The sequence below is a fragment of the Colossoma macropomum genome, unplaced genomic scaffold, assembly GCF_904425465.1.
Source record: "Colossoma macropomum unplaced genomic scaffold, Colossoma_macropomum, whole genome shotgun sequence".
Classification (NCBI taxonomy): Eukaryota; Metazoa; Chordata; class Actinopteri; order Characiformes; family Serrasalmidae; genus Colossoma; species Colossoma macropomum.
Window position 1 is genome coordinate 14,495,575 of NW_023494794.1, and position 13,855 is coordinate 14,509,429.

General features: G+C 35.8%; 2 protein-coding genes across 3 annotated transcripts in view; both read right to left on the reverse strand.

Moving 5' to 3' along the window:
- The window catches only part of LOC118814633, a 38,061-nt gene extending 30,842 nt beyond the window's left edge, over positions 1 to 7,219 (reverse strand). Inside the window, exons 1-4 of the mRNA XM_036580332.1 lie at positions 7,104 to 7,219; positions 5,332 to 5,388; positions 3,207 to 3,472; positions 1,855 to 2,158 (exon numbers count right to left, since the gene is read on the reverse strand). Of these exons, the coding sequence (XP_036436225.1) occupies positions 1,855 to 2,158; positions 3,207 to 3,472; positions 5,332 to 5,365 (604 nt within the window). The 5' untranslated portion in view covers positions 5,366 to 5,388; positions 7,104 to 7,219. The remainder of the gene's footprint in view (positions 1 to 1,854; positions 2,159 to 3,206; positions 3,473 to 5,331; positions 5,389 to 7,103) is intronic.
- Positions 7,220 to 10,693: 3,474 nt separating this feature from the next.
- LOC118814635 (caspase recruitment domain-containing protein 8-like) overlaps positions 10,694 to 13,855 on the reverse strand; it is a 34,893-nt gene continuing 31,731 nt past the window's right edge. The window contains exons 9-12 of one of the 2 annotated variants that reach the window (XM_036580334.1): positions 12,980 to 13,090; positions 12,577 to 12,721; positions 12,398 to 12,439; positions 10,694 to 12,242 (exon numbers count right to left, since the gene is read on the reverse strand). In XM_036580334.1, the coding sequence (XP_036436227.1) occupies positions 11,971 to 12,242; positions 12,398 to 12,439; positions 12,577 to 12,721; positions 12,980 to 13,090 (570 nt within the window). In that variant the 3' untranslated portion in view covers positions 10,694 to 11,970. Of the gene's footprint in view, positions 12,243 to 12,397; positions 12,443 to 12,576; positions 12,722 to 12,979; positions 13,091 to 13,855 lie in introns of both variants that reach the window. The other variant, XM_036580333.1, reaches the window with a different exon arrangement.

The following is a 13,855-nucleotide window of genomic DNA, read 5'->3' on the forward strand; positions in this document are numbered from 1 at the left end:
TATCTTCTTAAATTCACTTATAAAGTCATCACTTGCACATAACATGATCCCATATGTTTCACATCAAAACGCTCCGTTAACTATGTTACGACTTTCCAAAACTGCAGCAGCAACTTCAGTGGCTGTAAACTTTCTACTGGCTGTTTCACAAGTTTCTCCAAAGCCCACTTAATAAAGGGCTGCGTTCATTTTCGACTTGGCCTGACTTGATGGTCAATGTGAGCAGCCAATGACAGCAGAGAGGAGTATGAAAACACTGCTGTGGACACATTATACTTTCCTTACCATGAGCTCACAGCAATAGCTGATTTTCCCGCGTGTGCTTTATTGTTGCAGACGAAATTGATGTGCTTGAAATTAACGCTGGAAATAAAAACTGCAGCGTTTGGTGACCAAAAGAAAAAAAAAAGTGTAGTTTTTTAATTTTTTTAATTATCTTTAATTATAATTAACAAATAAGTAAATAAATGAGACTTGGCATGTTTATGATTGTTCTGTCTACAATTATGACTCATTGACTCTTGAAAGAATCATACAAGTATGAAATAGAAGAAAATAGCATCAGAGATTTTATTCTATTTAATTCATTATTTTATTTTTGTGTGTTTGTTTTCAGTGGGGTTGACAGACTTTATTATACTGTTATTAAAAATACCTTTGGTTTATTGTGTTTTATTTGCTTTGAAAAGTAAGAAAAAACAAATGAAGCATCTTCTAATTTAGTGAATTTGTAGGCATGATCAGAGTCCTCTCTTCTCTGCAGGCCAGTGAAATGATATGATTATCAAAACGATGAATAAAAAAATACATATTAAAGTTTGTTTTAGAGTTTCATGAATTGCATAACATTTTAACATGTGGTCCAGTTTAAGTTTGACATTGGCTTTTTTCTTTCTTTTTATCTTCTTCTAGCACAGGTGTTGCTCAACCAGACGCATCAACACTGATCTCAGATCAGTTTGTGAACTTCCACTGAATAAACTTTTGCTTTCTTTGCTATTAAAATGTTGTGAGGTGAGAAATGTGATGTAATAAACAATCCATGTATGATAATGGGCTCTTGGACCTGAATAGTAAAGAATAATAACTATTATTAGATTATTATTAAGTATTAATATTATAGGTCATTTTTAATTAAAGTTTAAGTTTGATATTGGGGTTAATTTTCCCTTTGAGTCAGTAATTAGACTACCATGGTGAAGTAGTTCACACACACAAATAAATAAAGTAATTACAGAAGTGGAAGTTCACCTGCTTTTTTGTTGGAATTTTCTGTTCCACCTTAAATAATGCAGCAGTTACATTCTGCCGCTTCAGGTTAAATTCAAAAAAGAAGCCAGCGACTAGGAAATTAACTCTAAAAAGTCTCCTATCCATGTTTTATGAAATTTGTAACCCACTTTAGCCACAAAAGCTGAACTGTTACCATCTAATCGGCTGAACTGAAGGTTTTTTTTATTGTGATTAAGCAAGACACAACAAGACAGGGAGTAGATACACTACACAACGGACACAGATCAAAGAGCAGTAGTGGAAATGATGCTACAACACAATCAAACACAACAAGCAGGGAGAAAGAGAGAGAGAGAGAGAGAGAGAGAGAGAGAGAGAGAGAGAGAGAGAGAAAGGAGGTTTTAAAAAAAGGGAAAAAACAGTCAAGTAAAAAATACAGAGAGCACAAGGGAGCGAAGTAAGATAAGTTTAAAAAGCGAGGACTGAGATATAGATTTATACAGTATAATTTATTTTATACAATATATAATTTACAGACACTTCAAGTGTGTATATAATATTTAACCCGGCTGAGCTGAAGGGTTTAACAGTGAAACTGAAAGTGTGTTCAGATGTACTCACTCCTCTCAGTGACCCGTTTCAGCTTCTCTGCGATTCGATTGCAGCCGATCATCCTTAAGATCTCCATCGTCACTTGAACAGCGTTCCTCGTGGTGAAGGTGTTAATGAGAAGGTCTGCCAGGTCCTCTCTGTCCCTCACCTTCTCCATACTGTGGCGGCGCAGGCGAGGCTCCATCTTACGATCGCATAGATTGTTCTTGAATTTCTTCAGATCATCTTCATCCAGGTGGTACAAAGCCCAGAGCAGGTTGTGCCTGATTCTCCTCTCCATGTATTGGTCACGGTTTCTTTTTCGTTCACTGCTCTTTAAACAAACAAACAAATAAATAAATAAATAGATAGATAAATATTTACAGTAAACAAATAAAAACATATGATTTGTAATACTCACTGAAAAAAATGAATAAAAATATAAATAAAAAATATATTAAAAAAAAATATTTGTACTTAATTGTCTGGAACTGAATGATGTGTGACTTTTACACAGTACTGCCTACAAAATAAGACTGTCCTAAATTGTGCTACTAAACTGAAATCTTGTACATTTTCTAATATACATATTAAAGCCATCTTCATTCTTGCATTTATTTGACTATATACTAAAACAATACAGGAAATGTCAACTAAATAAAACACATTGAGGCTCAGTTACTCTATTTTTCACTCATTTTCACTGCACAGTAGTCCAGTTTTGCCATTTGTCCGTTTTGCTGTGAGCAATGAATCAGATCTTGTATGCATTCAAAGACATTCAGCCTGTTTGTTTTGTACTTTATCTCATATGGAACTACAGCTCCAAAATTAGCTCAAACTTAGCTGAGACTGAAGGAAGCGCAGAGCTTTATCTCCTGAAATATGGAGGAAAAACTCCCTGCATTCTGTACAGTCATTGAATTTAAATTTAATGACAATCAATTTCCATGTAAATCATTTCTACTGGTCTTTTTTGTTCAGTGTGTGCAGCTGTTAAAGTACAAGCCTAAAGAGGCCAAACCGATTAGCTATCTTATCTCCTAACTGTCGATACTTAGTAGGCCTAGTTACCAACTGACCGACAGAACCAGCTCAAGCTAAAATAAAATAAAATACTCACTGCTGCCCCCTAAAGCTGTTACAGCACCAGTCAGAAGTTACAGCTTTTGTTGTCTCAGCAGTGTTTAATGCTTTGTCTTATTTACATGCTTTTGCTTCAACCTAAAGGTAAAATGCGCCCATGCATGTGATCAGATTATGGAAAAATTGTTTAATTTTTAATTTTTATTACATTATAACTAAATATTTTAAGATACAATGATATTCATAGCAATTTACTTCTCAAATAAGTGAAGTTCCTCTTAAAAGCTCTACTCAACTGTTCTGTGTGCAGCCTCCAAATCATCCACTAAGAAAGGCTGTGTCTTTTTAAGGATTTCATAGAATTCTTCTTTCACAGCTGTTCCTCCTGAGTCTAGAGCTCTGTACAAGTTCCTCATTTGCTCCTGAGATGTTTTTGCCGTTTGAATGTTGCTGTACATTTCAGCAGGGATCATTTTTTTACTTTGTAGATGGTCTGCAATTTCCATCACTGAGGAAACTGTCTGAATAAGCATTTCCCTGTATTCATTCACAAATTCAGCCCCTGAAAAAAGAATATTAAAATGAATTACACATGAATATATAAACACAGTTTTTTAGCTCATGAACCCATTGAGTGTTAGGAAGTTCCCTTCTTCTAAATACCACAGTGGACGTTGCTGTCCGCTCTGTTTCCCTGAACTGGTAAACGGCCTGTAATGTAACTTACTAACATGAATTCTGACAGAAAAAGGACTTTTAATACAAATTATATTTTGCTTCGTTAGATATTTCATTTTTAAACCAACATATTGCAGTACAGTGCAGTACAGTGCAGTACAGTGCAGTACAGTATTTGAGACTGTTCAGATGTAATTACAGTAGTATCTCAGATAGAGAGACACATAAGGGCTAAAATTGTATTGACCTAGATAACAGCGAATATGTGGATGATATGAATGTTTTTAAACCTTTGTTAAGCTATCAGTTTTTAAAGTTAGTTGATTTACCAAATGCAAAAGCGAGTTCATGCTCAAGTTCATGTTCTGTGGTCCACAGGCCTGGACTCAGGGAGGCAGTAACAGAGCCGGTTTTTGAGGAGCCTGGCCTCTTCCTATTTCTCCCATTATAACAAAAAAACAGGACTGTAAAAAACAGCAGAGGGGTAAATGGAGCTAAACGGCTAAAAACAAAAAGTTAAAATAGTTTCTAATCACTTGCCCTGAACTTTCTTCTAATTTTAGAAAGTAGAAGGACGTATTTCACTGAAAAAGCAAAGAAAACTCACCTGCATGTTTCCTTTTTTTCTAGAACAAACTTTTAGGCAGCAGGATGCTAACAGTAGTGTTACCGACTGCTGATTGGTTGGCGAGCAGAGCAGCTCATTGGCTATTCGTGCTCACTGACGTCATGGATGTACATGAGGCGGCATTTTACACCCCTATAACGAGTTCAGAAGCTCTTACAAAATATAACAACGCTGTTAAAATGTTTTATACTGTTCAGTGTTCAGGAAATTAATTTATCATTTTATCTTACAAATGTTTACGCATTTATAAATTACGATGTGGCTCAAATTGCACATCTTCACCCATTTATTTTGGTCTCGCTCGGAGCGCCCTCTAGCGTTTGAGAAACCCAGAAGACATTACGGAGTGGCAGTACTCTGGCAGTAATTCGTATGCTGGTCACGTCCAGTTAAAAGTCCAGTTAAAAGTCCAGTTAATAGAGTTTGGTTTTGAATGAATCACAAAATCCCTCAAAACTAAAGAGACATCACCAGACCAAACAATTAGTGCACATCTACATTCCTGTTCTGTTTTTTCTTTTTCCCCCTTTTAACATCACTACAACCGTGTGTGTGTGTGTGTGTGTGTGTGTGTCTGTGTGTGTGTGCGTGTGTGTCTGTGCGTGTGTGTCTGTGCGTGTGTGTCTGTGTGTGTGTCTGTGTGTGTGTGTCTGTGCGTGTGTGTGTGTGTGTGTGTCTGTGTGTGTGTCTGTGTGTGTGCGCGTGTGTGTGTCTTTTATTAACACATTTTATGTTTTTTAACATGCCTGCAAAAACCCACAGACTACTAGAATGGCTGATCTGATCATGTTCAGGCCCTAATTTCTAGGTTTTCAGTGTTTGAGTTTAAGAAAAGAAAATTAAAGTTGTATTTAGAAAAGCTGATTTTAGTTTCCCTGTGGGCCGCTATGCTTTGTTTATGTTTAAATTAGTCCACATTTAAATACTGAAAATAGAGTTTTAAAAAATCCACTGTGACCTAAAGCTCTGTTTTCTCATGGATAGGAGGCGAAAACCTAGAGATAAAAACTAAATCTGTGTGCATTAGCGCACAAGCTGATAACTGCATAGTTATCCGAGCAGTTTTAGACCAACAGTTTCAAAATGCAGCTCATCAAACAATTTGAATAACTCACCAGAGCGATGACCTCTAGCCATCATTCCTCCCATCTTTTTCTCTTTAACTTCTGTATCTAGAAAAAAAGAGGAAGATGTCTCAAAATGCTCAAAAATAATGTGAATTCAGAGCTTTGAGTAAAGACAGTGAAAGACGCAGTACATATATACCATAAAATGCTGAGTGCAACTCGCCCACACTGCCAACTGTACAATTATTCATAAAGAAACAACACCAACAAGTCCATGAGCCATTTTCATGTAGCTTATATTCAGAGATGGGGGAGTAGCTAAGTAGTGCACACTATTTTTATAGCTAACTACAATTTTCTGTAGCTAGTAGCTGTAGCACCTACAAAGTTTTGTGTATCTATAGCGATAATTTTTCTTTACAATTTTGCTACAGACTTCAGGCAATCCGCGCAGTGTGAACCCCAGAATGTGGTCTTAACTGGGCTGGTGGCGATCGTGCAGTCCCGACTGAGCTGCAGACAGTTCCTTACTAGTAGGATTAGCTCAGGGGTCGGCAACCGAAATGTTAAGAAGAGCCATTTTAACATTTGATGTCCGTTTTACCATCATGGCAGTAAATATGTCTCAGTGTGTGCTGATGTCCTTGTATAGGATAAAAATATAATATAAACTAAAATGCAGACTTACTTTTCTCTGCTTTAAACTTCAGCTCAGCTATAGTCATATTTCTCGCATCTCCAGCTGGAAACGTTTTTGTAAAATGTCTCTCAACGTGTGACTTTTTATGAGGCTGAAGTCGCTTCTCATTCACCAGCTTTTTGATCAAATTGTCCTGTTCCACCTTAAATGGGACCTGAGGCGCTGGAACGTACTGCTACACCATTTAAGGTGGAACGGGAAAATTCGAATGAGAAGCTGGCGAATGAGAAGCTGACTCCAGCTTTGTGACTTAGCGCTTGACAGTTTCTTGTTGCAGATTAAACATATCAGGAAACCAGCTGGAGTGATTATAAATGCAAATAAGTCTAATTGTCTCCAAATTATGGATGTTCAACTTCACATGATGTTGCTGTTTTCATTTCTATATAAAGATTATATATCATATATAATGATTAGAGTCTGTGATGCAGAGAGGAGCAGAAACAAGACAGAGAGAAGTGCATTTACTCAATACATTTAAATGACAAATGAGAACCCAGTTTCTTGGTGCATTGTTAGTGCAAACTGAGGCTTTACATAATCATAGGCTGAAAATGACTGGTTTGTAGGTGTGACTACATAGGAGCAGTCTGACAAAATAAAACACCCTTGTAAGCGTATGGGGGATTTTTACTGGGCATAAGCCACAGTTCTGGATAGTTTGGCGGCTCTAACCTATAAGACAATAAGAAAAAGAGAAAAAAGGAGAAGAAATATGCCAGATAAACTAGTTGATGGCCCTTGAAGCTTATATAATAACTTATTGTCCAACATGCGAATCGAACACATCCTGTGGTGAGAGCGGTTATGTGTATGGGCTTTGGGATCGGCTGGAAGTGATCCGACGCCACAGTAGACATTTTCATTGTTTAAATTCATTTCTTTTATAAATCTGACCCAAGTAAAACAAAAAACACCATCTGAGTTCAGATGAAGTCGGGCTGAAGATGTAGAAAAGTTTATCAGGTGCAGTAAACCGCATATGCTCTGAATGCATTACAGTAAACAGAGTGTGGTAAAACTGCTGTAGATCATTTATTACAGCCCTGTAAATGATCCTGCAGAACCCATATAATATTTCAAAAACACCAAAAATATAACGGGAAAATGACTCTCTTACCTGTTTCTCTGTCGTTTCTCGGCCAACAGTAAAGTGAAAGAACACAGACGGTACTTCCTCCTTATCCTGGTGTTGTTTTTAGGGGAAGAGACAGAGTGAAACACATTTCAACCCGTCCTCCCCCATTTCCTTTTCCTGTGTTTTACTTTTCGATACTGAAGATTTACAAGGCACTGTGAAAGGACACCAGCTTCCAGTGCGCATCTGCCATGTTGGAGCCATCAAGATGTGTACTGAGATATGATGAGTTTAAATAGATGAGTTTAATAGAGCTGAAAATACTTTGTTAAAATGCAATATAAAGTGGTGATGACACCAGAAACAAAATTCTCTGTAACAAATGTATTTTTGAAATAAAACACATTTTTAAAATGTAGTATAATCTTGATGATATATATAGCAAACATGAATCTGTTTATACAATTTCCTTTAAACCTTTTAAAAATATTGTTTTGTATTGAAATGTTTTTTTTTTTCAAATGCTGAAAACTGGTTATGTGATGAGCTTTACATGCAGTGCAACTATGAAACACGATAAAAAGAGAAAAATCAATAAAATCATTAGAGAATTTTTTTGTTTAATTTATTCGATTAATTTAAATATTTAATTTCATTTAATTTATTTAATCTTAGGTCTATACATATACATTTCTATACACACATTATATACTCTCCACACTCTGAAGCTGTATTCATATATATAGTATATATATATATATATATATATATATATATATATATATATATAAACAAACAAACAAACAAACAAACAAACATGTATATATGCCTTCAGCCTTTTCAGTAGTGCTGTTCAGTAGTGCTGGGTGGCAGTTACTCCACTGCTGTCATGTTCAATAAAGAGCATTTGTTAATAGCAATATAATAAATAATATTAGATGAAAGGTTTTGCAATTGTGAACATGCTATTAACTAAATAATGGCATTTATATTCCTCTCTTAAAAACAAATTTAAAATTCTTATTATTAAACTTTTCTGATAATATCTTTGGATGAAAGGCAAATAAATAATTCATTCCAGAAACCCTTTGAGTAAATACATGTGTAGAATGTATGTTCAGTGTTTTCAATGTTGCACACACAGAGTTAACAGTTGTTAATGTCAATATTAAACCTCAGTCTAAGAAGTTCTTTGGAAAGATAAATATCACTGAGGATATTAAAGTGAACTTCCTTTTGTCGAGGGGTAGAAAAAGAAAAAAGGTTCTCACATGTTTAGAAGTATTAATACCAAATTCTTTCTAAATATGATAATGATTATTTATATCAGTGCAGCTTTTTTTCAGTTAAGACATTCCTGGTATCTTTTCTGGTAGGTGTTTCTGATAAAAGGTCAGAGTGCAGGTGCAAAGTAGGTGGAAATAATAAAGTACAAGTACTTACCAGTGCAAACATCAAACCTGTGATTGAAATAACACGTATTCAGATAAACCCATCTAAATGTAATTTTGTCTTACATGAACACAACTGATTCCTTTCATTTTCTTTTGGCAATTACTGTACTTATGTTTCACATTTTAGTCATATGCAACCAGCTTATTTTTTAACTTTTAATCAAGAATTTTAGCATTTTATAATATGCTTTCTGGAACTTATAGTAAATAAATTTAAGTATAATAATGCATCAATGCAGCGGGATGAAGCAAGAAAATGAATAATTTAACTGTTAAAAATGAGGCCACATGGCATAAAAATACATGTATACTGCTTTTTTTGCGATATATTCAACGGAGATGATTTTTAAAAGGGCGCTAAAATGCCTCCCCTTTGATGGTCTCCAGTCTGCAGAGATACATACTTGGATCAATCAGTACTCAGTAGCACTAATGCCCGCCTTCTGCTGCCCAAAACCCGTTTGCTGTAGAAAAAAGGAAATATATAGGTAAGATTTCTTTGTTTTTTTAGTGAAATACATCCTTCTACTCTCTAAAATTAAAGAAACGTTCATGGCGAGTGATTAGAAACTCTTTTAATTTCTCATTTTTAGCCATTGAGCACCATTTACTCCCACTCATTAAGGACTCACTCGCGAGCGCCCTCTTCTGTTTAGCTGTCCTGTTTTTGATATAATGGGGGACAGAGGAAGTGGCCAGGCTCCTCATAAACCGGCTCTGCCTGCAGCATTTATGAGGAGTCTGGCCATTTCCTATCGTTATATCAAAAACATGACTGCAAAACAGCAGAGGGCGCCCACGAGCGAGTCCTAAATGAATGGGAGTAAATGGAGCTCGAAAAGTTAAAATAGTTTCGAATCACTTGCATTGGCTTTTCACGTCATGAATGCACGAGGCGCCATTTTAAACTCCTATAACAAACAGTTTAAAACTTTTTTTATAACCCTTTTCATTCTGGCCATAGAGAAATCCAGCTTAGACCCGAAATTCCTAATATGGACATAACATATACTACAGAATGATGCACGACAGTCTTAAAAACAATGGTTATTCTAGGGTTCTTTAGTAAAGAAAATGGTTCTGTAAAGAACCATGAACACTCAAAGAACCGTTTGCAGCAACCTCCCAGAAACCTTCATAAGTTCTATTATGTTGTGCACAGAACTCCAGATCTCTGTGTAAATCCCCAGAACTTTTTCCAGTCATGTTGAATAAAGTAATCAGTTGTACATAAAGTGTGATATTTGTCAAATTAACTATTTATTAGGTGAGTAGTTATAGTTTAAAAGAGGCTGCAGAAAAATTTCACTATCTTTGTCATTTTTCATTTTGACAATTTTTAAAATCTGCTTCGGTCATATCTAAAAAAAAGTCTTACTTGTTGAAAATGTTAGATATTAAACATGAATAAAATGTAATATTTGTGCCAATCCAGCAGTATAGCTACTGCAGTTGACCAATTCTGACACAACACCCTCATGTCCCACGTCCCTGGTTTATATAATGGGAAATACAAAAATCACTTTTGAGACATTCAAACATAAATATTCTTATAAAGTTTTAAAATGGATGTAATATCAAATTATGCTATTAAAATAGTTCCATGTCAATATTATTATAAGAATAACCAGAGTCCCCCAGAGAGCATCATATACTTCCATTGTTTTCATGCATGTGTTTGTTGGGTCACCTGGCAAAAAAAAAAAACAGAGTTATTGTTACTCTTTCATCCACTTCAACTTTGGGCCTCCATGGCTCTGCTTTAATGGCCTATAGATTACCAGCATATACGTCACCATCGCTCATAATGTCCACCTGATTTCCAGAAGATACATATATGAACTGCTCTACTAAACAATAACAATAATACATAACGATGTGAATGTGTGCGCTTGCTTGATCACAGTGCATTCAGTGATAAAGGCAGCATGGTGCACTTCTTTTAAACAGTTATGGAAAACATGGGAGCACACGAAAAGCTCCTTTTCCATATGCTGATTTTGATATGACCAATGTGGACATGCACACCGGCAAAGGCCACACTGTGGGGGGTCCCAAGAATTGTAATAGAATGATACTAGCATGCAGGTGGGCAGTGAACATTTATGGCTTACAAATTTATTGATTTGACCGGCATTGTTAAAAGATTCTTCCAAGAAAAACGGAAAAAGAAAGGGATGTTTCGATCACTGTTTATGTAAGAGTAATATGAAAGCAATATGCCACTCAAAGCTATGTGCTATAGTGAAATTGCCACAGGTAAGACAGAGACACCAACACACAGACAGAAACTACAGGGTTTAGATGCGATGTGGAGTAAAATCACTGTAAAGCGCAGTACATGCTGCTTACATGCTTATTATTCTTACATTTAACAACTACCAAAATTCCACTTTCTTAATTATGATATAACATGACAAAATGCTTTTGGACGCCCTCATCAGCTCATAAAGTAAAAAACTATTCCAAATCTAAAATCTGAAAGCATCACACGCTGGCAACACTTACTGGACAAATCCATGCAAATGCATCATGAAATAATAATAATTATCACACATAATACCCGTCAATACGAAAAATACTTGCACATATTTTTGTCAGGAGTAGTTTGCAGTATTCTGGAATAAACAAACCTTTCTTTCTAGTGTAAGTAGCCCTTATAATGTTATACGCTTTAATCATGATAGATTATTTGTGTATAAACATTTGTGTGACTGAAGTATCGGTTCAGTATGAAATAAATGTATTCTTAGTTTACATTAATTCCCTTAACTGTATTGTACTTTCTGGCAGGAAAGCATATCAGCAGATCTGTGGGAAACCAAACTCATTTGAATCAGTCCATTAGTCACTGGGAGGCCTGACTGCCAAGTGTTTCTCATGCTGCTTAATGAATAGACAGCTGTACAAATTGACGCTCGTATCAGAAACTTGAGTTTGCTGTTTCATCTCATGAAGAAATCTGTTATGGCTTAAACCAAACCCTGTGCCTGGATCATCAGGGTCAGGATCCATATGGCTGGATCATCAGTGTCAGGTTCTTTCTCAGCTTTGAGGGCCCATTTGGCCTCTGTAGCACAGACATGTTTCTCCAGTGCTTGTGCTTGGATTTGCCAGCGTTCATGTCATTTTCTGATTTGTTGTGGTGTGTATTGATAATGTAACATGGACTACTTTGTCAAGAAACTCAAAGGAGTCACAGATCTGGTCAATAACTCAGGTTTATTTACAAAATCATATAAAAAATAGCCCTGAGGCTCAGGCTAGCACCAATCTTCCTCCAAAATGGTTATAAGAGTCCCTTTTAATTAAAAACCCAAATTAAACATGAACCCACTTTTTATTTGGCACAAAGTAAATAAACCAAAGGCATGACTAATGATGACTAATGCCACAATAAGATCACATAGTAATAATGGTGATAATATTGGTCCTTTCCTGAACATGTACACCAATCAAGTCCTGCTGGGTCCAGCTTCCAGTTCATCCATTAAGTAAGGCTGCTTCTTCTTAAGGATTTTGTAGAATTCTGCTTTCACAGCTGCTCCACCTGAGTGGAGACCATCATACAAGATCCTCATTTGCTCCTGAGATGTTTTTTCTTCTCTGATCTTATTATACATTTCCTTGCTAATCATTTCCTTGCTTAATAAATGGTCCACTATCTCCATCACATAGGAGACTCTCTGAATAAGCGTTGCCCTGTGTTCATCCACAAATTTAACAGCTGGAACACAAATAAACATCAGAATGACACTTAAATAATGTACACTGTAAGACCTAACAAGATTTATCCCATTACTTTGCCTACAGAAGATCTATTTTCATGCACATACCAGTAACGTAATCTTTTGTAAAACTCAGAAAATCAGAAAGTCTTACCTGCCACAGCCACTGTGGGTGAGGTTGCCTCTGTACTGTTATCTGCTATGGGAAAATGGAAACCGTGCTTCAGCACTACACAATGACACTAGATAATATGACCCTCATTTTAAGAAAAAAAAGTCATACAGCTTCATACACAATTAAATGGCATCCAAAATGTATTAACACTTGTCCACCTGTAAGAAAGACAAGTCGGGGTTTCCACACTGCCTGACCATCTTCATCCAAAAGACCTATTCTGACATTCTCTGTGTTGCAGTCAAGGAACACCTCAAATGTGGGGTGAAAGTTGAGACAAAAGTCATATTCAAATGTCTCAACCTAGTGGGGGGAAAACATAAGACAATTCCAAGATGTGTCTCATATATATATATATAAATATATATATATATATATATATATATATATATATATATATATATATATATATATATATATATATATATATATACATACACACACACACACACACACACACACACACACACACACACACATACATATTATAAATATATATGATTTTTTCCCAAATGGATGAAGTGTAAATGATTAAGACATACACTATAAAATAAAATTTACCTCTGGTTGGTATTCATGAGGGTGACAGGATGGTTTGTATTTTCTTCCAGGGGTTAACTGGCATTTAGAGGTGGTCTGAATGTATTTGTTGCACTGATGCTTTTTCATCACCTTGAAGGGAAGAAAAAAAATGTTATTGAGACCTGAAGTTGTATACACCTTGTTTAACACTGTCTTACCTTACATATTGTTTGTGATCCATTCAACGTCTTTGTCTATTGTAACTCACGTCCACATGTGTGTGTAGTAAAATGCATCAGCACACAGAATTGGAGCTTTCTGTCTGTTTTCTATCACTGTATAAAATAGGCCCCATGCTGCCTTTAGGATGCACTGTGATGTCTAAGTGAGAGTGCGCACACATTCAGAATGCAATTCACATCGCCAGGAAATGGTTATTCCTGATTTGTTTAATGAGTAATAATTAAAGCTCAGAAGGTTAATGTGAAGTATATTTACACGTAGAGCTGGGCGATATGGCAAAAAATGTTATCACGATAAAAAAAAAAATCATATCGTTCGATATCGATACATATTGTGAAAAATGTCAATTCATTATTTCTTTCAAGTTTGAAGGCTGATTTTTGCTGATTTTTGGTTAATCGCTTTAAACTATCCTTTGTGGTCAGAACATGACAAACACTCGGCAAACAGTGGAACATTTCACAAATCTGTCATGGGAGAGTGGGAGAAAATGTCTGATTGGCTGTTTTTATCAGCTGGAAAAGCATGGCCGCAGTTTTTTTTAATAGCCATAATTTAAGAAAGAAAACATTATTTTAGCTGTCTGGTGACGAGCGCTTGGCTATCCCGTTATAAATGCTAAACAAGTGACCAACAACAGTGCTAAACTGTTTAGTTTCTCAACAAACACCA